The 27639-nt window shown below is 40.3% G+C and overlaps 2 protein-coding genes across 15 annotated transcripts; both read right to left on the minus strand.

Moving 5' to 3' along the window:
* Nucleotides 1-2824: 2824 nt before the first annotated feature.
* On the minus strand, nt 2825-9395 carry LOC103998850 (barley B recombinant-like protein D). 12 transcript variants are annotated; one of them, XM_065168234.1, is made up of 4 exons: nt 8936-9395; nt 7269-7330; nt 5868-5977; nt 2825-3991 (listed from the first exon to the last, which is right to left on the minus strand). In XM_065168234.1, the coding sequence occupies exons 3-4, from the start codon at nt 5934-5936 to the stop codon at nt 3020-3022; spliced, it is 1041 nt and encodes a 346-aa protein (XP_065024306.1). In that variant the 5' UTR covers nt 5937-5977; nt 7269-7330; nt 8936-9395; the 3' UTR covers nt 2825-3019. The 12 variants fall into 12 exon arrangements, with proteins under 12 accessions (XP_065024306.1, XP_065024308.1, XP_065024305.1 ...); XM_065168236.1 differs by having other exon boundaries at nt 8634-9395; XM_065168233.1 differs by adding an exon at nt 6485-6559 and having other exon boundaries at nt 5868-5944; nt 7269-9394.
* Nucleotides 9396-9770: 375 nt separating this feature from the next.
* On the minus strand, nt 9771-27639 carry LOC135649646 (protein DECREASED SIZE EXCLUSION LIMIT 1-like). 3 transcript variants are annotated; one of them, XM_065168230.1, is made up of 13 exons: nt 27364-27639; nt 27212-27274; nt 27068-27136; nt 26921-26977; nt 26543-26763; nt 24977-25035; nt 24654-24747; nt 22609-22675; nt 21996-22078; nt 21744-21835; nt 19490-19596; nt 17624-17687; nt 9771-10282 (listed from the first exon to the last, which is right to left on the minus strand). In XM_065168230.1, the coding sequence occupies exons 1-13, from the start codon at nt 27495-27497 to the stop codon at nt 10184-10186; spliced, it is 1209 nt and encodes a 402-aa protein (XP_065024302.1). In that variant the 5' UTR covers nt 27498-27639; the 3' UTR covers nt 9771-10183. The 3 variants fall into 3 exon arrangements, 2 of the variants coding, with proteins under 2 accessions (XP_065024302.1, XP_065024303.1); XM_065168231.1 differs by having other exon boundaries at nt 26921-26973; nt 27364-27627; XR_010501352.1 differs by lacking the exon at nt 9771-10282 and adding an exon at nt 18401-18513 and having other exon boundaries at nt 17658-17687.

Raw genomic sequence — 27639 nt, forward strand, 5'->3', positions numbered from 1 at the left:
GGTATAGGGCAAAATGTACCTAAGGTATGCGAATCAATAAAACCTAATTTGCATTCAAAGAAATATGTCACGATGGAAGCATAGGCTGAATGTGCCCAAGACACGTGAGTTGAGAAAACTCAATATGCATGAGGTGCTTGAGACATGTGAGTTGAAAAAACTTGACCCATATGAAAAGAAATCTGCCATAACAAAGACAAATGCTAAATATGCTCGAGACATATGAGTTAGGAAAACCCGACACGCGTGAAAAGAAATCCATCACAATGAAGGCACAGGCCGAATGTGCTAGAGATGCGTAAGTTAGAAAAACCTGACCCATATGAAAATAAATTTGCCATAGCGGAGGCATAAGCAGAATATGCCTAAGACATGTGAGTCAAAAAAAACCAGACCTATGTGTAGAGAAATCCACCATGATAAAAGTACAAAGCAAAATGTGCTCGAGGCGTGAGTTAGGAAAATCCGACTTGTGCCACAAGAAATTCGCCATGGTGGTGTAGGGTAAAATGTTATGGCATGTGACTCAAGGAAACTTGACTTGCACAAACAGAAATCCATCAAGATGGAAGCATAAGCTAAATGTGCCCGAGGCACATAAGTTGGGAAAACTCGATCTGTAAAAGAAAAAATCTATCACAACGGAAGCACATGCCGATTGTACTTGAAACGCATTAGTTAGAAAAACTCGACCCCCTTAAGAAGAAATCTGTCATGATGGAGGCATAGGTTGAATGTTCCTAAGATATGTGAGTTAAAACAACCTAACCCGCTTGAGAAGAAATCCACCATGATGGAGGCACAGGCCGAATATGCTTGAGACCTGTGAGTCGGGAAATCCTGACCCGCATGAGAAAAAAATTGTTATATTAGAGGCACAAGTCGAATGTGCCTGAGATGCGTAAGTTAAGAAAACTCAACCCACGTGAGAAGAAATTTATCAAGGTAGAGTTATAAGGCAAATGTGCCCAAGATGCATGAGTCGAAAAAATTCGACCCGCATGAGAAGAAATCCATCACGACAAAGGTACAAGGCAAAATTTGCTTAAGGTGTGTGAGTTGAGAAAATTGGACTTATGTCAAAAGAAACTGATCACGAAGGAAGCCATAAGTCAAAGATGCCTAAGGTGCGCGGATCGGGAAGCTTAACCCCTACCACCCCCAAGAGGCTTAGAGGTCCGGAGACTTGACCGCCTCCGCAAGAGGCAAGGAAGTTGGGCCTCTCGACTTCCACCTTTGTCCTTGCCCAAGGCATGGTGGTCAGGAAGCCCAACTTCCACCTCTGCCTAAGACGTGGATATTGAGAAGCCCAAATTCCGCCTCTGCCCAAGGTGTGGAGTTTGGGAAGCTCGACTCCCACCTCCGCTCAAGGTGTGGAGGTTGGGATGCCCGACCTCTACCTCCGCTAGAGATGCAAAGGTTGAGAAACCCGACCTTTGTCATCACATGAAGCATGGAGGTCAAGACGCTTGACCCCTGCATTTGCCAAGACGAGGAGGTTGGGATGCCCGACCTCCACCTTTACCAAAGGCACAGAGGTCGGGAAGCTTGACCTCCACTGTCACTCGAGGCGTGGAGGTCGAGACGCCTGACCCCCGCCTTCACCAAAGGCGCGGAGGTTGGGCAGCCAGACCTCCATCATCACACGAGGCATGGAGGTCGAGATGCATGACCCTTGCCTTCGCCCGAGGTGTGGAGGTCGTGACGCCCGACCCCTACCTTCGCCCAAGGCGTGAAGGTCAGGTCGCTCGACCTCCATTGTCGCATGAGGCATTAATTAGGAAAACCTGACCCACCAAAGGAGATCTCGAATGCTCTCTTATCATATGAATTAAACTCATACTCTAGGCCCCCCTAACAAGAGTCCTAAAGCATGTCTTGGGTGGGAGGGGAACAAATAATAAGAAATACATTAATGGCCAGCGCCACATGGAAGCTATTGTGGAACGAAAAAGATCCAAATCACCCCCGCTTGTCTACCCGCGTGGACAAAAAGTCCAAGGCAGATCGTTCGGGACTATCTCTCCCTTGCCACCCATGTGAACAAAACATCAAGAGGGAGACATTGAAGCAGTTATATGTTGTCCCCTCCTATAAAAGGTAATCTCCAATGCTACGCCAAGAGACTCTCTTCCCGAAAAAAACCTATACTCATTAAAGACTTAAGTCATTAACTTGAGCAACAAAGAGATCGGGTCAAAAAACTTCTCCCGACATCGATCTTAATGCAAATGACACCTCGAGAGCCCGACGCTTCCATCTCGAAACCATCTCATAACTACTTTGAAGTCACGTCAAAATCATCTCGGGGCTACCTAGAAGATACTTCGAATAATCCTATACCTTCTAGTTTGGACCACATTAGATTGACTTATCTAATTTTCCCTAACACATCCTAGTGCCATGTCACCACCACTGCAGTGCCCATTTAAACGTCGGATCAGTCCATACTTCATAGTAACCCAAATGGTTCCGATAGAGTCATCAAATGGTAGTGGCTACTTTGCGACAAATCACAAAGTCACATCATTTAGGTGTCAATCATAACTGTTACCAAAGCTCCAATATTCTAGCTCCCAAGGATGCTGAACCTCTAAATTTTATTTTCTATATTATTTTTTCTTCAATTATTAATATAAATATCGAAAGAACTTTCATCGGACACTCTCCCCATGTAGTAGGATTCTACACCGAATTCAATCAGCTCTCGATAACAAAAGCTTTCGTCAAGCCCAAACAGGAACCAAATTGATTCATTTAAAGAGCAACAATCGCATCTCCACCTATTCAAGATCAGATAAATTTCTCACACCTTCGGGAATCAGATTCCAAAACTTTTCCCAGGGCAGCAACAAAACATTGATAACATGAGAAGTAAAGAACATAGAAAGAGCAAACAGTATCACCAAACCAACTACCAAAACAAGAGTTGGTCTTTCCTCTCTAGTAAAGCATGCTCTCAACCATGAAGCTGGTTCTTCAAAGGCTGTACATAACGGTACTTGCACGAGTTCTTCGATCACCTGATGGTGATGTATCGATTTGTGCCATGCTTAGCCCAGTGGTTCTTGAGATCCACTGCCATTGACAAATCATAGCCGTCAGCTGCCAGGCATCTGAGCAACTTCCTAAAAGCACTGCCACTCATCTTCCTTCCTCCCATCCGAGCATGGCGCTTGTTGGGCATGACAGGAAGTGGGTACATGGACAGTGACGAAGTGCAGCAAGAAGACTGCCATCCAAAATCCCCCCACCTATAGCACTGCCGTAACTTCCCAGTGCAGGAGCACACTGGCGCTGGCACACTCAATTCATTAGCAGAGAACTCATCAAAGCACAGATTACAGTTTCTCCATGTATCTGTCATCGTAGGGACCTCATTCAAATCTTTTTTACCTCTGACGATCTCCTGACCCTTCAGCTTGCCATGTTTCTTTGCATGTGAGACCAGCATGTTCGAATCATCACCACGACCCTTCTTGCTTTTTCTCGGTGATTTTGATGACATCTTGTGTGGAGTGGCTTGGGTGCTGGTAGTGATCTTCTTAGCCTTCATTTCCTTTTCACTGTAATCAGCAACCATTGAGATTGGATATGCCTCAGTTATGTGCATCTGTCGTATGTGATCATATGGAGCATCTGCCAATTGGGGTGGTGATTCATGAACATCGAGATGTGCGTCTTGATGGCTATGACTTGTCCATAGGGGAGGAGTGCACCAAGAACAACATCCCTGTTCATTATAACCATTATAGCTCTTCTCACGGGCATAGCGAAGGGCAGCAATTGCATTGTCACGCTCCATAATGGCATTATCCCTCTTAGCAAATGCAGCATCACGTTCCTTCAGAGCCATATCAAGCTCAGCCAAAGCAGCTGTCTTTTCAGAGATGGCCAGCTCACGTTCTTGAACAGCACTATCCCGCTCAGCTATCAAGGCAATGATCTTCAAAGCAGGATGAGCCTTCATTTGATTTTGAGGCATTATCTGCTACAGTATTTGGCAAATATAAGGACCACAACAGATCTATTTAGGGGAAACATTTAAACAATTGTCTCCACTGTCAAAGCTATTCCAGTTAAGAAAAAACAAAATAGATGCTTCTGGTAAAAGAGACAGCATCAGATGATTTAACATGCTGACTTCCAAGAACTTGTACTCCATGATATATATTATACCATAGAGATGACAAAAGAGGAACCTTTATTCAAAAGGATCATAAATCAAGTACAATCTTCACAAACAATTAAGACAAGATAACCACTTTCTGAGAAATTTGACATTCTGTAAAGGCACATACAGCTACAATTATTTATCACATAAGTATGAAACTACCTTTGTGTAACTACTAATAGAACAGGTGACAGTGTATGTTGGTTAACAGCTATAAAATTATTCTCTAAAACCAAGAATATGAACATGTAGATGCTGAATCTGCTGAAATATATATAAATAACAATAAAAAACACAGTACATTTTTGTAGTCCAGCCAGTCAAGAAACACAGGCCATAGCATCAAGTTATATTCAGGCATAGGTTTAAGAGATCAATGGTACTTTGTCAAAGACACAGATAATGACTCCACAAAAAATCAGGGTTATAAAGCAGAAAATATGATTTAAATAGGAAACACAATAATGTTTGCTTAAGAGTAACCTTGTGAATGCAATTTCCTATCTTAATCGATGACGGTTGTATTTTTATTTTTTCAGCCTAATTAAGATCAAAATTTTTAGCCACTAACAGGTTCTAACCAGTGAGCAAGAAGATCTAAAAACATGAATTTTTTCTACAAGAATAATTCCCACGATCAGGGTAATGGATTAAACATTTAAACGAAACAATAGACCATTGGACGGATCCCATGTCATCGTAATTTATAAGCTTATCATGACATCAAGTCCAGTCTCCTCAAGATTTTCTGAGGTCATAGCAGTCAGAGGATAGTGAAAACCAGAAGAAACCCATATGAAGGTGTCATGGGCTAGTCTCACCAAGCACATTGTTAGCAACCACACAGGAAGGCTTCCCATGTGATACGCAGGATAGACGAACCAACTCCCACAGATCTCAAGCTTAACCATTTCATTGGCCTTGGCCAACCATAAGCACATGCTGCATTTCATGCCTATACAGTGATAGGGAACAAGCAAAGACACATCATGTGGACAAGCATGGCGTCATGTGCATAGGCCATCCGCAAACAAGCTTGAGGCATGGTGAACTGCCTCATAATGACGTTAGGCTGCCACATGTTCAGCATGTAGTATCATCCACAACACAGCCACTAATCATAATATTGGTGGGTTAAGGTGCACTACATTCTAAAGGGCTCTAAAATGAATCACAATAGTCATTAATCAGACCATGAAAGACTAAATTTGCATCTAGAATGGGATAACAGGATAACATCAATAAAGGACATTGTAATATTCAGAGTCAGAGGATAAAAGGAAACGTAAAATAAGGTGATTGCTCTACTTAAAGAGCACAAATAACATTATGTTAAATGAACGCCCAAGTGGGTCTATGACTAGAAGAAAATAGACAAAACATTAGGACAGTACTGGACAATCAGATGCTGAGACATATAAGAAGATAACAAAGTCGGTATAAGTCAATGTGCATATGTTTATCGTTGGTCAACAGTAAACGTAGAAAATCAAGAGAGGTTTTCATCAAGAATAACAAGATTTTAGAGACAGATTATGTAATGCAATTATCAACAACCAGCTGCAGATAACACTATGGCCGGCTCCCAGTAACCTCCGGCTACTGATCACATTCATGCATGTCATTGCCAGGAAACCACAAAGTAGATCTTGATAACAAAACCAGTTATTATTTGCTAATTTAAACTTCTTACCTTATTGCAAATTGACCTGAACTGAGCTGGTTTGTGCCTCTTATGTTGCCTATGTCCACCATCAACCATATTCAGATCTAGTTTCAAGATAAAAGCAAAGATGCAGGCACCTGATTAATAATTTAGAAAAATATTATTTAAAGGTAAAAAAGTTGAGTCCAACCTCAGTGCTCATTGCCTATCATGACACTAAAAGAGTAGGAAAAAAGGCTTTACAAAATCAGAAGCAGGATAATATGACGGAAAATATACATTAACAAAGCAGGAATATGAAGAAAAATAAACATTACAAGGAACAGTCGTCTTTAAATAAGCCCGGTTGGGAGAGCAAGAGCAACTGGTTGAGACAGCGAGAGCAAGAAAGAGAAAGAGATATTAAAATATCACAAAAAAAAAGATCAGACAAAGCCAAAAACCCTAGTCTGCATCCCAGTTCAACCTTGGCTTGGTAGAATGAGATTAAGAACCATGCAATGCAATACTCGCTATATATTGCATCAGGTAGGAGCTTAGTCTATTTATTTCTTCACAAACAAAATTAGTAGAACTACTGCAACACTCTAGATTCAGAAATGTCAAGAAACTAAATTGAAGAGACTCAGCAATAGCAAACAAACCTTATATCAAGGAGGGAACAAGCAAATATGGATTAAGAGTTGGTCCATGTTGCCTTTCTAGAGATTGCAGCAGACCTAAGAAAAAGAACCATCTTAACCTCTAGTTAACTAAACCTGAAGAATTAGACTTGCTAAAATGCCAATATTCACTTGAGTCAACCAATGATTGTGTTGGCCCATAACTTCTGTAGCTCTAAATAAGAAAAAGATTAAAAATTGACTACAAAACTGATATTGGGAAGTTGTAATATGTCAAAGATTGTATATAAGCACTCATGAAAGTACTGTGCATTTCTAGAATAACACACAAGGAAGAATCATACTACTACCCTTTCTTAGACTAAAAAAGTTTCTTACTTTCCTGCTCAAGAAAAAAACTTTTTTTCAACCAGTGTCATGGTTGTTTACAAAAGTAAAGAAGCAAAATATAAACAAGAGTATGGAAAAAATATAGTTCATAGTTTCATCATTTTGGAAACCAGTATTTGATATGTTAAATTTGTGTCTACTTAGGTCGCCTGGATCTGTGATGGTGGCAAAGCTGAAGGCAGCTTACAATTTAGAACAATTAACTTGGGCCTCAATTCGAGGGTCAAAGCAAAACATAATTGCAGCAAAGATTAAAAAGCATATTAAGCAAGACTTGTGAGCAACAAAGCATCAAAGCAAGCAAACTCAAATGGATATGAAGCAAATAATAATGACATGCTTAAGGAAATACACAGAATAAAATAGAAGACATTCTTCAATTACCATGCCATAATGAAGAAATGGGACTTCTTACCTAAAGCACAGCCAGGTTTGTCTTAGCAGCAAGGTTGAGTCATTTCATCCGAGACAAACCAACTGAAAATAACACCTCTCCATGATAAAGACTTTAGAAAATACTAGCATAATAAAATATCAAATAACCACAGAGTCTCTAAGATTGACAATGATTGCTTCTTAAATAACTCAAAAGTTAATAACTGATCAGCAACCACAACATTTTTAAGCTTCAAACAGCTTCTGATTTGCAGTCTTAAGTTTAAGAAGTGAGTTAGGTTTATGTTGTCATTACCCACTAGCAATCAGGAATATGTACTCTGTAACTAGAGCAATTATAAATAAATATATATGCCTTATCCAAGAGACTGCCCTTTCTCAAACAAGATATAGAGCCACAACCAGAACTTTAACATCTAAATGTCTCATAGCTCCAAGAAGCTTAAAGCCTCCTACCATACAATTTGTAATAATTAAGATTAGTTCAAGCCACAAGGAATAAATACCATTAAAGTATCCATGTCATGGAATTAGCAAATGATGGGTGTGTAAGCAGAGAAAGAAGCAAACACTACCATGTTAAAATACAAAAGAAAGAATCAAATACTACCATGTTAAAAAACAAATTGGCATCTGACAGCAGAATGGGGCATTTAAGATAATCAAACGGCCGATTGTATAGTTAAGTCAATCTCAATACTTCTTTCAGTGTTTTCATTGCAAGACTTAAAGAAAAGCTCATAGTCCTTTTAATAACCGTTAAGTCCCTCGAATTTATTACAACCATCGAGGGTCACATCATAGTTGTTCCCACCATTTCTATACAAGTCCAATTCAGTCTTCTCCCCTTGTAACATCTTCTGAACATAAAGATCATGTCAGCTTTTTATCATATTAATTATTACCAAAATTATAGGCCACATAAAAAGAATCGAGAGATGAATGTTGCATTCATGGAGACAAAAATCTGATACATGTGCATATATTTCAGGAAAACAAAAGCATGCTTATCACTATCTGACGTAGTAACAAATTATTACCAAATGCAATCCAATAACTGACGTAGTAACAAAAACAAAATTGTAAAATCCGATGACAGCTGATCTTTAATAACTCAATAACTGACACAGTAACAAAAACCAAACTGTAAAACCCATGACAGCTGATCCTTAATCAAGTGACTCCCACAAACAAAAAACACTGGCATCTAATACCAAAGTCATCACTTTTATATCATTTTTTAACTGAATAGTGTTCAGGATACCAAATGTATATTACCTAAAGTACACACTGAAGGAGAGAAATATCGATATCGTCCTATAAATATCAAGCCAATGACAAATTGTATTATAATCCACACAGATTGATATTATCCTATACATACCAAGCCAACGACACATTGTATCGGGATCCATTAATTGGAACTTCCCCTGTATATTAAACAATGCATAATCAACCAGGCACATTCAAGAACCATCGGAAAGAAGCAAGCCTCACGAACACAACCTCATCAACTGTTAGAGAATCAGGGCAGTTGTTTGGAGTCAATGAGAGCAATCAGGTAAGAGTATAGAAGCAATCCACAAGACTTACGACACTCTCGCATCTAAAATTCATAGCACGAAATAGACAAAAAAGAGCAAATATGAAGGGAACCTATTGAACAATAATTCCAGAGGAACGCACTGTGGTTTTCTGTCTGGCGGCGGCGAGGTGGTCTCCGTCGTGGTCGACACGACGAGCATGCCGCGGCCACCACGGACGCGGTGGAGACTCTGCTAAGCGATTGTGGCGGTGGGAGAAATCAATCGGTGGAGAGAAAATAGAAAAACGAGGAGGTGAATATCGCGATGGAAGTAGAATCGAAGGGGATCTGGGATTCACGGGCTTGGCATGACATGATGAGAGGAGGAGCTTTTAGGCTCCGACACGGGTGCTGAACGAGGGAGGTACAGTAGACGGAGCGACGAAGATGCGAGGCGAGAGTCCGAAGGAGCGACGGAAAGAGGGTAAGAGACGGGGACGAGGGATTTGGCGAACAGAAGAAACCAAATGGGTTGGGTTTAAGCGCAAGCAAGAAGTGTTGTGGAGTATCCTCCGAAACCGTCCATCTTGCTCAGCTTTTCATCTCAACCGTTGGTTTTGATATTTAAAGTATCCCAACAAGTGGATCTATCTGACCGGATTAGTACCGATTAAATCGATCAAACATATTCGAATTAAAAACAATTATTTATCGATGTTGGCAGATTTTGAGTTAGGAACTGATTGATTGATACAGACTGAAGAATTGGAGCACAGCAAAAGTAGGATAGATGAAAAGATCCGAAGCACACACAGTATGCATAATTTGATGAAAACGGTATCTGTAGATTAAGCAGCGTTTGCAAGCTTAGCTCGAGATTGTTGGTGCTCGCAATGTAAATAAACTCAACCATATCTATAGATTAAGCAAAGCTTTTGCAAGCTTAGACTTCGACATAGTCAAATCAGAAACCCCTGAGATTTACTAAAGAAAACCTTCAAGTAGAAGTTGGTACTCGTAATTTAAATAAACTCACTTGCAATCCAGAGTACATGTTTAAAAAGCTGGTAATTGAATTGAGGCCATCTAAGCCATTAATTTATGGTCAGTTAGATATCAGGCGATTGAGAATGACCATGTGAAGTTAAAGCTTATGACTCATTTGTTTTTGTCCGCAGCAATTGGAGAGGAAAAACCAGAAGGTAATATCATTGCAAAGTGGCACCTTAAATGATCACTGACAAGGAGAAAAGAAAAGGGTAAGTGGAAAAAACTTAAGAGAACGAGTAGGCATTGGATTACCAACTCCTGTGGGCCTTGAGCTAAGATTTGTCCTTTTTTGGAATTCCTTAATGCTCATAGTAGAATAGTGGATTGTGTAAAGCAGTGCAGAAACTTTTTCCTTTTGGTTAGATACGAGGAGGATAAAGATCCCATAATGCAACAGTCGAGTCCTGAGAGCAAGATGCCATCAGCTTGCAGTCGGTTGAAAACGTCACCGCATTGCACTACAACAGGTAAGACAACAGATAGATCAGAATCAATTTGGATGAAATTGCAAACAAGTACAAAGTCTGTCCGATCAAATCCTCTCAAAGTATGATCTTTCATGGAAGTGACTCGAGAAAAGGCAAAACAATTAGAGTTAAGTGAATCTAAATATATCACATGCTACAATTTCTAAATAAAAGAACTGCAAAAGCAAATCAAATTTTGAAAGAAATTTGAAATCTCAGACTAAATTCACAAGTCGAAATCAAACTCATATGATGGCTGTGAACACAAAGTAAAAAGGGGAAATAAAGGCAACTGCCATTGCAAAACCCATTCTTCAGAATCATCAAATTTTTTGTTCCAATAAGATTGATGAATTTACATTAATTAGTTGTTGACAGGACAGAATCAACTTGTTAGATGCCAAAACTTTCAGACAGCCAACTTTTTTTGATAGATTCACTAACTATAATGTCACGAACGGTTGTCGCACACTCGCAACAACTTCGTTCAACGAACCGTTCGTCGCTCACACCCACATGTACAGCTGCTTGACAGCCTGTTTTCTCTTGGTTTTGGGTCATTTTGCTTGTAAAAATGTAAGTTCGAACAAGCTGCAGCGTTACAAAGCGACCGCTCATCGAACCGAGCAAAACAGCCCCAAAACAGCCCAAAACAGCTCCGTTTTCACGTGCCGCGGGCTGATTTCTGGAATCTGCCTCCGCTCACCAAAACGTTAGCCATCTCAGCCCCTTTGAACCCCCCGGGTGGCACAGGGCTAGATGGGGCTTCGGATATATACCGGGCGTTGAACACTCTTTCGCAAGTTCGCACGTTGCCTTGACGGGAACTTGTTGTCGCACCCGGGACCAGGTGAGCGGCTGTTTGTGGGCTTGTAGCTGTTCGTTCAACCTTCTAAAGCCCTTATTTTCCCCCTCTCCCTCTTTTCTCTTGTGCACGCAAGGTGCTCGCTGAATTGCTTGTAAAGCTTCCCCTTTTTGCGAGACATCAAGACTTGTCCGCCGCTCGTTCTTTCGAACTAATCAACTTTCTCTTTTTACAGGTCCTTCGGGACCTGCGAGAGGTTACAAGTGGGCTGATCCTTGCGGAGCAATATCGCAAGGGTGAAGCGTGACTTAGGCAACGCAAGCTAAGTTCGCATCTTTGGCCGCAAGGGTGCCTCACGCCTTAGGCAATTCCAGCTAAGGCCGTGACAGCGTGGTATCAGAGAGGGCAAGCACTTCGAGCGAGCAGTGAACGAACTTCACAACTTCGCCATGGCAAAGCATCGTGGCGAATCAAGCAAGACGGGGCAAGCCGGACCCTTGCCCCAAGCAGCCGCAGGTGGGCTGCATGTGCACACTCACTCTCATGCTGTTGGAGCCGCTCAAGAGGAGCGCGGCAGCGAACACGATGAGCGAGAAGGTGGCTACTCTCCACGAGCGGAGGAAGCGCAATCTGGAGCGTTAACTGGGAAAAAGAGTCACAAAGAGAGACTCACAACGGCGAAAACCCGCCTGGATGTTCTTGAAGCGAGCATGGAGGAACTCTACCATAGCCAACAAAGGCTTGTTGGGGTAGAGAGCTCGCAAGAGGAAGCGGAGTCTAGGATCGACAAGGTCGAGGCCCTAGTCGATCGACTGTCTGACGACACCAAAGACTCCGTGCAACACTTACAGGATGTTGTGGTGGAACTCACTTCAAAGGTGGCCATGCTCACAAGAACACTAAATGCGGGAGGAAGCAACACCCGCGTTGCACCGCCACAAAATTTGAGGGCACCTGAGCCTCATGGATATGGAGGGGCCAAAGATGCCAAAGAGCTCGAGAACTTTCTGTTCGACATGGAACAATACTTCCGAGCTACGAGGCCCGATTCTGAAGATACCAAAGTTAGCAACAATGTATCTGAACGGAGATGCGAAACTTTGGTGGCGAACCCGTTGGGAGGAGATCCAACAAGGCCGGTGTCGAGTCGACACATGGGAGGACTTGAAGCGGGAGTTGAGAACTCAGTTCCTACCGGAGAACACAGAGTTCGTCGCAAGAAAGAGATTGAGACAACTCCGCCAGAGTACCACCATCCGAGACTATGTGAAACAATTTTCTGCACTAATGCTAGACATATAGGACATGTCCGAGAAGGACAAGTTGTTCAGCTTCCTCGATGGTTTGAAGCCATGGGCTCAACAGGAGCTAAATCGAAGCAATGTTACCGATGTGGTTGGGGCAATTGCTGCTGCAGAAAGACTCACCGACTTTGTTTCCTCCGAAGACCCAGGGAGAAGGAAACAATCTTCAGGCAATCGCCCTCCAAAACATTCTCGAGGGAAGGAGCTCAGGGGCGAACAAAAGAAGAAGAGTTCCCACAAAAGGCCAAACCCAAAAGGCAAAGCCTCAAAACCTGGAGGATATTTCTTGTGCGGAGCGGAGGACCGCACATGGTGAGGGAGTGCCCACAAAAACAGGCATTCAATGCTTTGACGACTTTCATCCACCCGCCCCGATCGGACAAGGGCAAAGATGTTGCTCTTAGTTCGAGCAGTTCTGAATCCAGCAGCGACGACGAGGAGTTGCAAGGACCCCGAATGGGAGCAATGCGTTTTTTGAATGTCATGCAGGGTCAAGTGGGGGAGAACATCAAGGCAAAGCTACAAAAAGCAGAAAGTAGTGAGCTGATGTATGTGGACATCAAGCTTAATGGCCAAACGACCCATGCAATGGTGGACACGGGCGCTACCCACAACTTCATAGCCGATCGAGAAGCACAGCGACTTGGGTTGATCTTGGAGAAGAGCCCAAGCCAAATAAAGGCGGTGAACTCGGAGGCCAGGCGAATCTCCGGGTTGGCGAAGGGTGTTCCCATCAAAATCGGGACATGGAGCGAGAACACCAACATGATGGTCGTGTCATTGGATGACTTCTAAGTGATTCTTGGAATGAAGTTTATGCACGCGGCAAAGTTGGTGCCAATGCCGTTCTTGAACTCCCTATGTATGATGGGAGGCGATGACCACTGCGTGGTTCCCGTCTCTCGGAGAGGAACCAAGGAGCCCCAACACATATCGGCATTACAACTGAAGAAGGGGTGCAAAAAGGCAAATTGATATTCGTGGCTGCTATGAAGCTAGAGCCACTCAACGAGAAGGTCATTCAAGAACCTACTGCGGTGGCGAACGTCCTGAAAGAGTTCAAGGACGTTATGCCACCCGAGTTACCGAAGACTCTTCCACCACGCAGAGGCGTGGATCACAACATCGAGCTGGAGCCATGAGTGAAGCCTCCAGCGAGACCACCCTACCGCATGCCCCCGCCAGAGTTGGCAGAACTCAGGAAGTAGTTAGGTGAACTGCTAAGCGGTGGTCTCATCCGTAGCTCTAAAGCACCTTTTAGAGCTCCAGTTCTCTTCCAGAAGAAACAAGATGGGAGCCTCCGATTATGCGTCGACTACCGAGCCCTCAACAAAGTGACAGTGAAGAACAAGTATTCCATCCCGCTCATTACGGACTTGTTCGACCAATTGGGCAAAGCTAAGTATTTCTCAAAACTCGACCTTCGGTCGGGGTATTGGCAGGTGCGCATTGCTGAAGGCCACGAAGCGAAGACTACCTGTGTGACCAAGTATGGAGCGTTTGAGTTCTTGGTGATGCCTTTCGGCTTAACCAACGCTCCGGCCACATTCTGCACTCTCATGAACCAGCTATTCAAGGAGTATTTGGATAAGTTCGTGGTCGTCTACTTGGACGATATCGTCGTCTACAGTCAAACGCTCGAGGAGCACGTCAAGCACCTTCGGACGATTTTCAAGGTTCTCAGGGATAACACTTTGTTCGTGAAAAGGGAGAAATGCTACTTTGCTCAAACTGAGATATTATTCTTGGGACATCAAATCGGTGATGGCTCCATTCGGATGGATAAATCAAAGGTGCAAGCGGTTGCGGAATGGCGAACTCCAAAGAATGTGCCAGAGTTGAGATCCTTCCTTGGTTTCGTCAATTATTATCGACGCTTCATAGTGGGATATTCGAAGCGTGCAACCCTACTGACGGAGTTGCTGAAGGAGCAGCCTTGGAAGTGGTCTGACAAATGGGAAATAGCATTCCAAGATCTGAAGGCTGCTGTTATGGAAGAACCAGTGCTCAAATTGCCAGACTATAGGGAGCCTTTTGAAGTCCATACAGATGCTTCGGACTTCGCTATTGGGGGAGTACTCATGCAGGAGGGTCATCCGGTAGCCTACGAGAGCCGCAAACTCAACGAGACCGAGCGGCGGTATCCAGTGCATGAGAAGGAGATGACGATAGTGCTCCACTGTCTACGAGTTTGGCGACACTATCTCCTCGGATCGTGATTTGTGCTGAGGACGGACAACATCGCTCTGAGCTATTTCCAAACTCAGAAGAAGCTCTCCCCAAAACAGGCGCGTTGGCAGGACTTCCTGGCTAAATTTGATATGACAATGGAGTATAAGCCTGGGAAGGCAAATGTCGTGGCCGATGCATTAAGTCGGAAGGTGGAGCGTGTGAATGCCGCATAATTGGAGGGCGGAAACCAAGCAAGTCAGTTGCACTCCAACTTCCTTTCCAAAATCAGGGATGGACTGTATAGTGACCCCCAGGCAGTTATCCTGATGCAACTCATCAAAGAAGGCAAGGCACGACGATTTTGGGTCTAGGAGGGACTCGTTTACACAAAAGGGAATAGGGTTTATATTCCCCGAGTGGACAATTTGAGGCGTGAACTCTTAAAAGAGTGTCACGATTCCCTTTGGGCTGAACACCCAGGCATTCACAGAACATTGGCTCTCATGGAGAGGGCCTTCTACTGGCCGAAGATGGGGACTGATGTGGAGGAATATGTTCGAACATGTCTTACTTGCCAACAAGACAAGGTGGAGCAGCGGAAGCCTATGGGACTTTTGGAGCCGTTGCCCGTACCAGAAAGGTCGTGGGAGAGCATTTCCTTGGATTTCATATCAAGCTTGCCACTTGTAGGGAGACTCGGATCGATACTCGTGGTGGTCGATCGGTTTTCAAAGTATGCAACTTTCATTGCTGCTCCCCTACACTGTTCAGCAGAGGAGGCGGCCAAGCTGATGATGAAGGATGTGGTGAAGTATTGGGGAGTCCCACACAATATCATTAGTGATCGAGAAGCTCGGTTCCTGGGAAGATTCTGGACCGAGCTATTCAAATTGTTGGGGTCGAAGTTATACTTCTCTACAAGCCTCCACCCCCAGACGGATGGCCAGATTGAAAGAATAAACTCACTCCTGGAGCAATATCTCCGGCACTACGTGAGTGCCAACCAACGAGATTGGGTGAAGCTGTTGGACATTGCCCAATTCTCCTACAACTTGCAACGGAGCTCTGCATCCAACAAGAGCCCCTTCGAGATCATCACAGGACAATAATCATCGACTCCGCACACCATGGCAATTGGGTATACAGAGAGTAGTCCATCAGCCTATCATTTCGCAAAGGAGTGGCATCGAAATGCAGATATTGCGCGGGCTTACTTGGAGAAGGCGACAAAAAGGATTAAGAAGTGGGCAGACTTAGGAAGACGACCGCAAGAGTTCAAAGTTGGCGATTTGGTGTTGGTAAAGCTCCAACCGGCATCACTCCAATTCTTTAGGAACAAAGTTCACAAAGGATTGGTGCGCAAATATGAAGGGCCCTTCCCAATTATCAACAGGGTAGGCAACGTCTCTTACAAGTTGCAACTGCCGGCGTGGTTCAAAATTCACAACGTTCTTCACGCCAGCAACCTAAAAGCCTACCACTCAGATCCGCAAGATGCTTCCCGAAGTGTTCCAACTCGGCTACCTCCCATCACAGCCTCCTACGAGAAGCGAGTTGAAACCATTCTGGCGGACCGTAAGATAAAGCTACCCAACGGAGCTGAGCAGACAGAGTACTTGGTGAAGTAGCGAAAGCTTCCCCGAACTGAAGCCAGTTGGGAGCCTGAAGGCGCTCTGCGACATGAAGAAGAAATCATCAACAACTACCAACAAGCGTCGACGAGGGCGTCGACAGTTTAAGTGGGGGAGAATGTCACGAACGGTCGTCGCACACTCGCAACAACTCCGTTCAACGAACCGTTCGTCGCTCACACCCACATGTACAACTGCTTAACAGCCTATTTTCTTTTGGTTTTGGGTCATTTTGCTTGTAAAAATGTAAGTTCGAACAAGCTGCAGCGTTACAAAGCGACCGCTCACCGAACCGAGCAAAACAGTCCAAAACAGCTCCGTTTTCGCGTGCCGCGGGCTGATTTCTGGAATCTGCCTCCGCTCACCAAAACGTTAGTCATCTTAGCCCCTTTGAACCCCCCGGGTGGCACAGGGCTAGATGGGGCTTCGGATATATACCGGGCATTGAACACTCTTTCGCAAGTTCGCACGTTGCCTTGACGAGAACTTGTTGTCGCGCCCGGGACCAGGTGAGCAGCTATTTGTGGGCTTGCAGTTGTTCGTTCAACCTTCTAAAACCCTTGTTTTCCCCCTCTCCCTCTTTTCTCTTGTGCACGCAAGGTGCTCGCTAAATTGCTTGTAAAGCTTCCCCTTTTCGCGAGACGTCGGGACTTGTCCGCCGCTCGTTCTTTCGAACTAATCAACTTTCTCTTTTTACAGGTCCTTCGGGACCTGCGAGAGATTACAAGTGGGCTGATCCTTATGGAGCAATATCGCAAGGGCGAAGCGTGACTTAGGCAACGCAAGCTAAGTTCGCGTCTTTGGCCGCAAGGGTGCCTCACGCCTTAGGCAATTCCAGCTAAGGCCGTGACAGCAAGGTAATCAACAAAATCCATACAGATGACAGACATACAGGTTTGTCTCTTTAACATGATTTATGCAACAAGTTTAGCAAAAAAGAAATAAAATAAATTCTACATAAGTAGTTATGTGTGATTTTCATCTAGTTATAGGTTTTATAAACAACCAAAGAGCACTTTTAAGTTCCTTAGATCTTGTTATCAGTCCTTGGTATAGATCTACACATCATGAAAAGGCATGGAGACCATCAATGTCTTTACTAGCAAATAATTTTTATTTCATGTAAGAGAACTTGTGGAGATTGTCTATATAGTAGTATTTGCCATTATTGCCTTAAAAAATGTTGTCAAGATGATTATTTTCCATGGCTATTCTTCACTTAGCAATCAAAAGGGCATAGCATTTAAAGAAACAAGGTTAGTTCTTAGGTTAACTCAGCCACTCGTACCAGTAATCAGAAAATACAAAATTTATCAAGATAATAGTGGTTGAAATGTAATAAAAATGCACGTAATAAAACTATTGTTCAAAACTATGGAAATTAATATTTGTAACAAAAGTTTACAGTCAGCTAACATACCAAACCACTGTGATATTTTAGGATTGCTAGGGCATTTCCTTTCCGATAATTATACACTCGTACTCTGAAACAAAAAAAAATTGAGTATATTGTAAGGCAACCATAAATTGCAAATGTACAGTAAATGGAGGAATCCGATCTTCCATATTCAAACAACCAAAAAGATTTAAAATAAAAAAATGCTATCATTAAATAGAACTTTTCAACATATTCTCTAATCAAGTTTCAAAATTAATAGGCAAAAAAACTACAAATTTATGGAGCACAATTTATGGAGCACAACGTATATACTAGGTACATAAAACTTTAAAATAATCAATTCCATAGTCTGTACCTAAGTTTTATAAAGACAATCTAACATGACCACTTATGACCTTTAGCTAGTTCATCCACTTTCTAGTTAAACTCAAAAAGCTAATACACAATATTTTTTAGTATTAAATACCACTCGAGTTGTACTATATTACAGGAAATACAACTTTAGAAGCGTATACTTCAATAAATGACAAAGATCATGTCCACTAGTTCTTTTCATGATAAACTAACCAATCAAAGAGTATACCTTCAACATCCAAGATTGTCGTTGTTGTTTAGCAATACTAGATTAATTTTAAACTACTTTTTAGAATCTCTACGCTGTCTACCACAGGTTGCAATATGGCCAAAACACAACAAGAGCATAAGACAATGAAATGGATGAAGGAAAATGGTATGATAAGAAAGATTACCAAAGTTGACAGGGCTTAAGAAAACCTTTAGAAAATAATTTAAAGCTACCTTAAGAATGATGAACCTACAACAATAAGGAGTATTGCCGTCACAATTGCTTGGATTTCTACCTAATCCAGCACCATACTTGTCCCTGTAATCAAGCTTTATCATCCTACAGGCTGGAAAAATTACCATGTTTTGTGTCAATAATTAGGCGTCCAGTCGAATAACAGAATATAAACACTGGGAGAGGATGGCAGAAAGAGAAAAAAAAAGGGAGAGAGATCATGATATTATTTTCAATATGTGGCGAAAGGGCTTTGATTCAAGCAGTGTTTGCTAATTACAGGTAGGTAGAATCTCCAAGGTGGCAGCTTGTGAATGGAGATAATTGAGAATTCCACTGATGAAACCAAAAGTGAGATAAAGAGAGCAAAAGGAGCAAAGGAAGTGAAAAACAAGGGAGACATAGCGACATGACTCCTAGAATCAGCAACCATAATTAAAGGTATGCAGGATAGAGTGCATAGAAAGAAGATATTGTGTGGTGTTGGTGTTCGATTTTGGTGGTGGTAATTGGCAATTGCAGGCAAGAGAGAAGGAAGAAGAAAGGAAGAGTAAAATTGCTAAGAAATACAGATTGAAGATGGAGTTGAAGAGAAGTAAAGAAGATGGCAAGGAATGTGGAGTAATAAGGAGAGAAAGACTAAAAACATCAACAGTGTGATGGTATGTAGGTAGGAGAAATGGTGTAAATAATTTAGTTATAAAGGATTCATAAATAAAATGCTGAACTGACAAAACAAATTATTAGAACATTAAAACAAGTCTTTCATTTGTCAACTAGCAAGTCTTGTTCATCATCCATGATTGCAGACTAGTGGCACATAATTCACTCCAGTTTATAAAGAAAAAGGGGAAGAAAATCTGTCTCCTTGTTTTCTTTATCAGTCTTGACAGTCATTCTGTGAGTAACATGCATATTTACAGGTGATATGAATTATATTGACCAATCAACAAATACTGATTTTTTTTTCTAATGTTTGTCCACAGGACAATTAATGTATCAGGATGCCTTAATGTAAAAAAAATGGTTATCTTCTAATTGGTTACTAAAGAACTTAGAAAAATGAAAAACAGGATTCTGAAGACAACCTGTGATCCCATCCTGCAGTTGCTGCAATTTTACTGTCTGCTCTTATTGATGTGCCAGCTGTGCCTGGATGATCAACACTTATTTCTTTCCTAATAGTACAAGTACCCTTGACAACAAAAGGAAGCAAAAGAACTGCTGTTAGTATGTGCAGTGTTAATAGCATGCATCATTGGTGACAATAGAAGGAATGTTCAGGTGAGAAGAAGTTTTTCGAACTCAAGTCTGTATGCAAGAGAGAATTCAAAATAAATGATTGAGAGCTCTTTGATTATAATTACTGAGTTGAAAAGGTAAAATTTTATGGTTTTGCTGATAATGTTTTCCAAAGGAACAAAAGATACGCTTTAGAACCAAATGGCAAGAATTGAGAAAATATTATTTATGCTGCATAGAAAATATGGGTGCCAAATTATAATGGCACTTTATTACAAGACATTGTTCACAGATCGAAATAAGGTTCCCTACAAAAAGGGCAGGACTTAACTCCATCCTTTTTTTTTTGTTTGTGTCCTTCCAAACCAGTATGGTACTGGTATAGCAGGCAGTATATACCAACCTGCACTGCCTATTTCCATTGAATAGTATTGTATTTATATCAAGCTATATGTTTTGGTACCATACTTGGTCCACAGCAACAGTACACTCAAAATACAATATGATGACAAAAAAAACAAAAACAGAAACAAGGGAACCGAGGAATAATCTTAATATAAAAGGCTAGTCAGCAGGTGACCAAGAAGGCCAGTTACAAAATTGTCTGTGGCAACCCCAAAGACATCTTGATGCCATAGGTCCAAAAGCTATCAAAGGGCACTATCCACCAATTAAAAGTATTTTCGCAGAGTCAAGTTCAAAAGGAGGAGATAATTAACCTCACATATAGGGAAAATTTATCACCTAGAATGCAGGAAAAAATAAATAAATAAATAACAAAAAGAACATGATCACAGAGTTATAGACCAAGCATACAACATACTAAAAAACAGTTACGATTGGAGAAGCTCGAACACATTTTGGATTATTTCACCTTTTTTTGGCAAAGGATGATGAAGACATGATTCAATCCTAGAACCTTGCAATCAAAAGTCAAAACTTTTTCCAGGTAGGCAAGTTGGCATCTTCTTAAGGTTTGTAGGATGAAATTCGAAATCCTCAACAGTTAGGTACACCACTATCATGTTAACCTTTGCCTTTTTGACCTCTTGTAAGGTATCTCAGTAATGACTACAACTATAAAGTGCATTACTAAAGTGTGGCAATGCCACCTTACTATATTACCAACTTCATCGGTTGTGGTACTTCATGCCACTTCGAATATAATCATATTCAGCCTCTTATTTTTTCTACAAAAGCATGCCTTGTACAAGTCAATCAGCACACCATTGAATTGCCCAATTAACACAAGTCAAAAGTTTATCTAGCCATATATCAGCACCTCCAACACATGATATTTTTTTGCAAATGATAAATGATAGGATGGGATTTGATCGTTGGACCTTTTCTATCAAACAGTTAAAATCTTTAGCTGACATTCTCAAGAAAAATTTATTGGATGAGGTATTGAACTCTCAATCTTAGATAAATGAATCTGGTAACATTATCACCATATCAACAAAATCAATATTTTAAGTATAAAAATTTGTGTTATGAGATCTTGAACTCTCAATTTTGGCAAGCAGATCTGATACACCACCATCAAATCAATAATTTTGGTACAAGTTTATTGGATGATGCTTCGAACTCTTAATGTTTGATAAATAGATTTGGTACACCATCATCAAACCAATTCTTTAGGTGTATAATCAAATGAGGACTTCATCTCAAACCCTCAACCCTTAGTAAATGATACACCACCACCTGAAAGATAATTTAGAAGCTAAACATTTGAACTCTACACCATTGGTAAGTGAATCTGATACATCACAACTAGATCAATTCTTTAAGTGTGTCTTGCTAATGTTATTGTTATCATCCAACAATATTCATAATTTAATTAGGTTTTAGAACAAGAAAAAGCCAACACGATTAGAAAAAGAGATGAAAAAATATTAATTTCATGACTAATGCTTTATAATGCGTGAAATGAAAACTCATGATTGCAATCCACATCTATACAAATTGATCAAAAAGAAATGTTGCATGCGAATGGACGTAGAAGTAACTTCAAATTAGGGGGCATGAAATTATACAGGCAGAAAAAGCTTTGTTAACTGGTAACAGCCTAACAGGAACTTGCCATTTAAGCATATATACCTTTTGATGATCGAGATGGAATAACACTACTTTGTTATCAGCAGCTCCAGATATGCCACCATTGCATAATCCATCAAGTGCAAGGGATAAAACTGCCACAAAAAGGGAAATCAGTATTATTGTTACCAAAAGTTAAATAAATATAGATCTGAATTTTTTTAATAGAGATTAAAGGATGACAGATATTGTTTGCAACACTAGAAAATGAAATTGCATTGCAATATGATTTCACTTTATACAAGGTTATCAAACCTGCTTCTGAATGAAATTTTACAGAACATAATGGAGTGACAGGCTTTCTTATATCCCACCAAAGCATGCTACCATCTTCATAACTGTCAAAATAAAAATAGAAAAAATTAATAATTATTCTTCTAATTACTATCACAACTAATCCCAAGTAATAGCCAACCTAGGTAAACAACTCGAATATTTTGTTATCTATTGAGTAGCAGAACGAAATAATCTTAATATAAGAGTTTTAAAGAAATTATATATTTAATCTTAATATATTTAAAACTCTTATATTAAGATTAAATATATAATTCTCCTTGGTAGGTTCCCCTTTCATAATTCTAAATAAAAGCAGCTTGAAACTCTAATTATAACCAAATTTTTCAACAGTTATATCTGTATTGTGTCATATGAATAATTTCTGATAATTTGTTGTGCCGGCATACATATCCGTATTGTGTCATATGAATCATTTCTGATAATTTGTTCTCAGTATACATCGTATATGTGAAGTCTACATGAATTCAAATATTTTTTAGGCATTGAGTAACTCATAATTCTGTGGCCATAATAGATGCAGCTGCTCATTTGATAATCAAAATAAAAACAATTTTTAAATAAAGAAACCTACCCAGATAAAATATTTAAAAATCCCTGTGATTCAGATGATAAAAAAGCTTGGACAGCCATACACATTCCTGCAGATATCCATTAAATAGGTCTCAGTTGAAGGGCAAGATATAGATTATTACTTTGATAACTTTTTTTTCCAAATTACTTTGATAACTTCACAAGAAGAAACATATGAAAGAAAGAAATATTATATCAAATTAAATAATCCATGCAACAGAATAATAGAGGACCAAAGTAATCAAGCTGATGTAATCACGCTGCAAAATCATTCATATGCATAGAACAAACAACCAACTCACAATTGAATTATATTATCTGCTACAAGGATTTATATATACTAGACTGACACTAGTTTCAATAACTTATCAAAATGATACGGTATATGTTAGGCAGTATACCAAACCTGTACCCCCTTATATCCATGGAACTCCTTTTCGCCCCAATGTGAACCAGATGCAGACCACCCTATTTCAGGCAGTCCAATCTGGTCTAATTAAAAAAGTAAATTACAAGGGGATCACAAGCATTCAACCATTTAAATATGATCAATTGCCTCTTTTAGGGACGAACAATTACTTGTTCAATGATCCAACCGCTAAAAGCTCCAATCAACCATGAAAATTCATTGATTCATTATTCAATCATTTAATTAACATTGTTTATCCATCTAACCATCCTCATTTTTGCATATCTAACTTCCATACTTCTATTCACCTAACTAAACAATATTGCTAAGCATAAAGCATAGATGATTTGGTGGTTGTCTATAAAACTTCAACTTTTAACCATATGGTAGCTTGTGATCACACTCTAAATACCTCTCTCCACTTCACTCACACTGCTTTTATGCAATATTTTCAATCTCACATAACACAATCTTATTAATATTAAGTCCCATTTAAGAATACCAAAATAATAAGCACGACAAGAGATTTAATAAAGCTTAAAGAATTAACATAATAGGAAAAAGAAATAACAAAAGAACCAGCATAAAAACATATAGAGAGAAAATATGGTACCAGTTTGCAGAAAATAGAGCTAAATCAGCCACTTAGGGATGCAAAAAAATGCAAGGATGATGATACTAAGGAACTCTTATTCACCCGGACCTGTTGGTACCACCGTCAACTGGTATGCGGACCCGACCCAGTTTACATAGTTTGGTGTGGTTCAAACATTATATATATATATATATATATATATATATATATATATATATATATATATATATATATATATATATATACACATATATATGTGTGTGTGTGTATACTAAATCATGATTCTTTAGACACGAGTCCTCTCCATGTTCTCCTTTTCTTCCTCTCAAACACCACCTTCTCTCAACTGGTGCCTTGGTCTAATAGCCACCTTCTCCTGGCTGCCATCAGCTGCCTCGCCATCCACTGCTTACCTCTTTAATCCTCCTTCTTCCTCGTCATCTTCGTTCACCTCTTCTTCTTCGTTCCTCTTCCTCCTCTTCTTCCTTCATCCTCTACATACTGGTGTATGGACACCTGGTAAACCAATAGCGGATGGTACATGCTGGTCTGGCCTGGGATCAGTATGGTTGTCAGGTACGAGATTACATTCCTTGGATAATAATAATACTATAAGTAAAGCTAACATAATATCATGTCAAAGAAATAAATTGTAATGAAACCAGCATAGGAATATTTAGAGAGGGTACATGATTCCATCTTGTAGGAAATAGAACTAGACTGCCACTTAAGATTACAGCATTTTACGTCAAAGAAAAAATATGGAATAATAATACATCTTGAAGAAAATACCATGACCAGAACAATTTGAAACAAGCACATTTTTTCATCAAAATATCCAGACAAAGATCTATATAGGGTACAAATGTATGCCAGATAATAGAGAATACATAAAGAGGAGCTCTCATGAGGAGACTGGGACAAATGCGGGATGAAATTGAGGCAATGTCCCACAACTATAGATATTAGAAATTCGAATATTCCACCATCATGGATACTTTAACATAAAGATAGAGGTTACAAAGGAAGAAGCAATGCATACCTCTTCGTTTAATTGGAGGTTCTGTGGAAATAGCGTCAGAAATTTGAGGCAAGCACATCAACCATTGTCCACTATTAAGATCCCATATTTTAACCTATACAAGTCAGTACATATCTTGGTAAGGTGTAATACAATATATATATATATATATATATATATATATATATATATATATATATATATATATATATATATATATATATATATAAAATAAATTAGTGCTCTTCATATGCAATCTATTATCTTATTAAAACTTAAAAAAACATGAAAAGGCTCATCAAACGGCTGCAGTAAAAAAAGTACCAAATTGATTATACCATTACCTGATAAGATTCTTCTCCAGCTACAGCCATCAACATTGATCCTCTAGTTGTATTGAAGCCTACACAAATAAACATTATTAGAGTGAATCAAGAAAATTGAGAATGTTCCTACCAGAGGTGGCAAAACAAGTCATTACAAGTGCTATAAGTGGGAACTTTTAATTTCATATATTTTTGTTCTCTAGTGATTTGACCACCATTATTATCTAAAGATGCATTTTTGTGATAACTATTTCATGAATGAATTTAAATAGTGTATTGAGAAATGTGGCATTTAAGAAGAACTCAATAAAAAATTTTGGAGTCCTGGAAATGTGTAAAAAATCACCAAGTTAATGCACAAAGTTCAACAAAATAAAAAAGTCAGAGGGACAAAGCAAAACATAAGTCAACTGAAAAACATAGAGATAAATTTGGCATAAGATAGGTAACTGCCTTTGAAGGGAATTTTAAAAAATTAAATTAGACATTTTTAATCAAACAAACAGAAAAAATTAACACTTGTATTTATACGCTGAATAACACATGAAAAGACTAGTGACAGAAAGAAAATAATGTTTTAACAAGTTATTATGTGTGGTGTCACATATGAAAAGGATTATTGTTGGCATATCACAAATGAAGCCGATATAAAGATTCTCATGATAATTGCTTGTGATGCATTGTTGTTAACCAGAAAAGACAACAGAAAAACACGGAACTCGAACTGCAAGTACTAAGCATTAACTGAAATACAAAATTTCGTTCGACACAGTAAAAGTAAGGCTTTAGTATAAGCAATAATTCTAGCATGCTTATTGTGTTGATTAATTTATAAAAGGTTGTTTCAACTAAAAAGGTATGTGTAACGGATCGCTTAAGCTCTTTCTTGCTATTTCTGCATACATCACAGGCTAGCATAGTACAAATATTGTTGTGCAGCAACCCACACCTTAACATGCTATGGTAACATGTCCCCATTGAATATCCCAGTTGGCTGAACATTATGAATCAACATGAGTGTGTAGGATTTTTACCAGATAGCTAAAAAATAAAAATGTTGCCACAATCATGTACCAAGGCCTCTGTAAAGTAATTTGATGTCAATATGAACCAACATGCATTACGTGCATCAAGGCCCTTTCAAGTCTTTATTTACAGGCTGATAGTGCTTGAGACCTATATACATAAGATGAATGATAATTTTAAGACTAGAATAGCCTCCTTTTTCTTCCTCTCTGGCCGATTGCCATATTGAAATTTGTTTGATCTGTCAAAAATTAACAAGGTCTGGTCAAACAAGGTTTAAAATCCTACTTTTTGTAGTTTGGATTCGATGTTTCTTTCCTTACTCAAAAAAAGACTTCCAGATACTGTTTGGATAAGGAAAAGGACACTATGCAGATGGCACAAACAGGGCATTGCAAAGGTGTCCTGACTGTCCTACCATTATCTGTTCATGTTTGGTTTCCATGTTTTTTTTTTCGTTTAGACCCTCTTTACTTTCAGTTTAACCTCAAATGATGTGTTATATAACTTGGGAGAAAAAGCCCTGAAAAATATGACATCAACGCAAATATACAAAACCTTCTATTTGTTTTGGAGATGTCTCATCACTATTTACATCAGGAAAATACTGCCCCCCTTCCTCTGAATCAAGAATCTCTCTGTCATTAGTAGAACAAGCAGATTTCCCATCCAATGGGTCAACAGATTTTTGCCCCAATAGTTCTGTGCTTGCAGGGGACTTCACCAATGAAAGTTTGCAGAAGTGATATGTGTTGGTCCTGAATGTAACCAGAGGCTTCCTGCCAATAAAACAGCCTCGCCTAAGATAGCTAATCATTCAATAGTGCATTACATCAACTCCGAAGATTGAAAAAGATAAGATTAAGACATAGGATTTCCTGACCAAGTAAAATCCGACTGGATGAAGACATAAGTCAAATGGAGAATATCAATCACCTGGAGAGACCAGATTCCTCAATCTCCCAGCATTTACATGTCCCATCTCTGCCCTGACTACATCGAATAGAAAGCAGCGCATAAGCCACTCGAACCGACACGGACTCATACAAAGAAAGAGAAGAAAACACAAACAATGACAGGTACCTCACAACTCTTTCCCCAAAAGATGGACTGGTAGCAACACAGTAGACGCCTGCAGCTCCGCCATGAGCCCTACATCACTCAAAGCGAATCGAAAACGTATGTCATCAACAAGAGGAGAGAGAGAGAGAGAGAGAGGAGCTATACCAGGTGGAGGAGAGCGTACGGTGCTGCACGGTGTCCCAAATCCGCAGCTCTCCGTCGGCGGCGCTAACAAGGAACATCCGTTTGGGTTAATCACCTTATTCCCTTTCATTCCAAGGCGAATTCAATTGATAGGGATTTTCTATCATGATTACCCAGTGAAGAGAAAGGATCTCGAGGGGTGGAAGGTGGCGTCCATGACGGAAGCGCGGTGACCTCTCAGCACCGCCACCGGGTCGGGCGGAGGCCGGCGTTTCTCGCCATCGCTTCTGCTGCTGACGACGCTCATGGTTTCGCTCGGAGGAGACGGCGAACGACCCCAAGAGGCGACTGAGCGCGACCAAAAGGAGACGCGGAAAGGCAGAAGTGACGACGACCAGATATAGGCGCTTCCCCCATATGTTCAGTGCCGACCTTGATCATAGTGGTTA

Source organism: Musa acuminata, chromosome BXJ3-9, assembly GCF_036884655.1.
Source record: "Musa acuminata AAA Group cultivar baxijiao chromosome BXJ3-9, Cavendish_Baxijiao_AAA, whole genome shotgun sequence".
Lineage (NCBI taxonomy): Eukaryota > Viridiplantae > Streptophyta > Magnoliopsida > Zingiberales > Musaceae > Musa > Musa acuminata.

Bases quoted from the DNA above. Each gene is read 5' to 3' on its own strand.
- LOC135649646 (XM_065168230.1), bottom strand. From the start codon at position 27,497: ATGAGCGTCGTCAGCAGCAGAAGCGATGGCGAGAAACGCCGGCCTCCG. The intron at 25,036-26,542 runs GTTTTGTATATT...TTATTTGTGTAG, and splicing joins ATCTCCAAAACAAATAGAAG to GCTTCAATACAACTAGAGGA. The intron at 21,836-21,995 runs GTTTGATAACCT...TTTTTGTGGCAG, and splicing joins AAAATTTCATTCAGAAGCAG to TTTTATCCCTTGCACTTGAT.
- LOC103998850 (XM_065168234.1), bottom strand. From the start codon at position 5,936: ATGGTTGATGGTGGACATAGGCAACATAAGAGGCACAAACCAGCTCAG. The intron at 3,992-5,867 runs GTAAGAAGTTTA...CAAATACTGTAG, and splicing joins TCAGGTCAATTTGCAATAAG to CAGATAATGCCTCAAAATCA.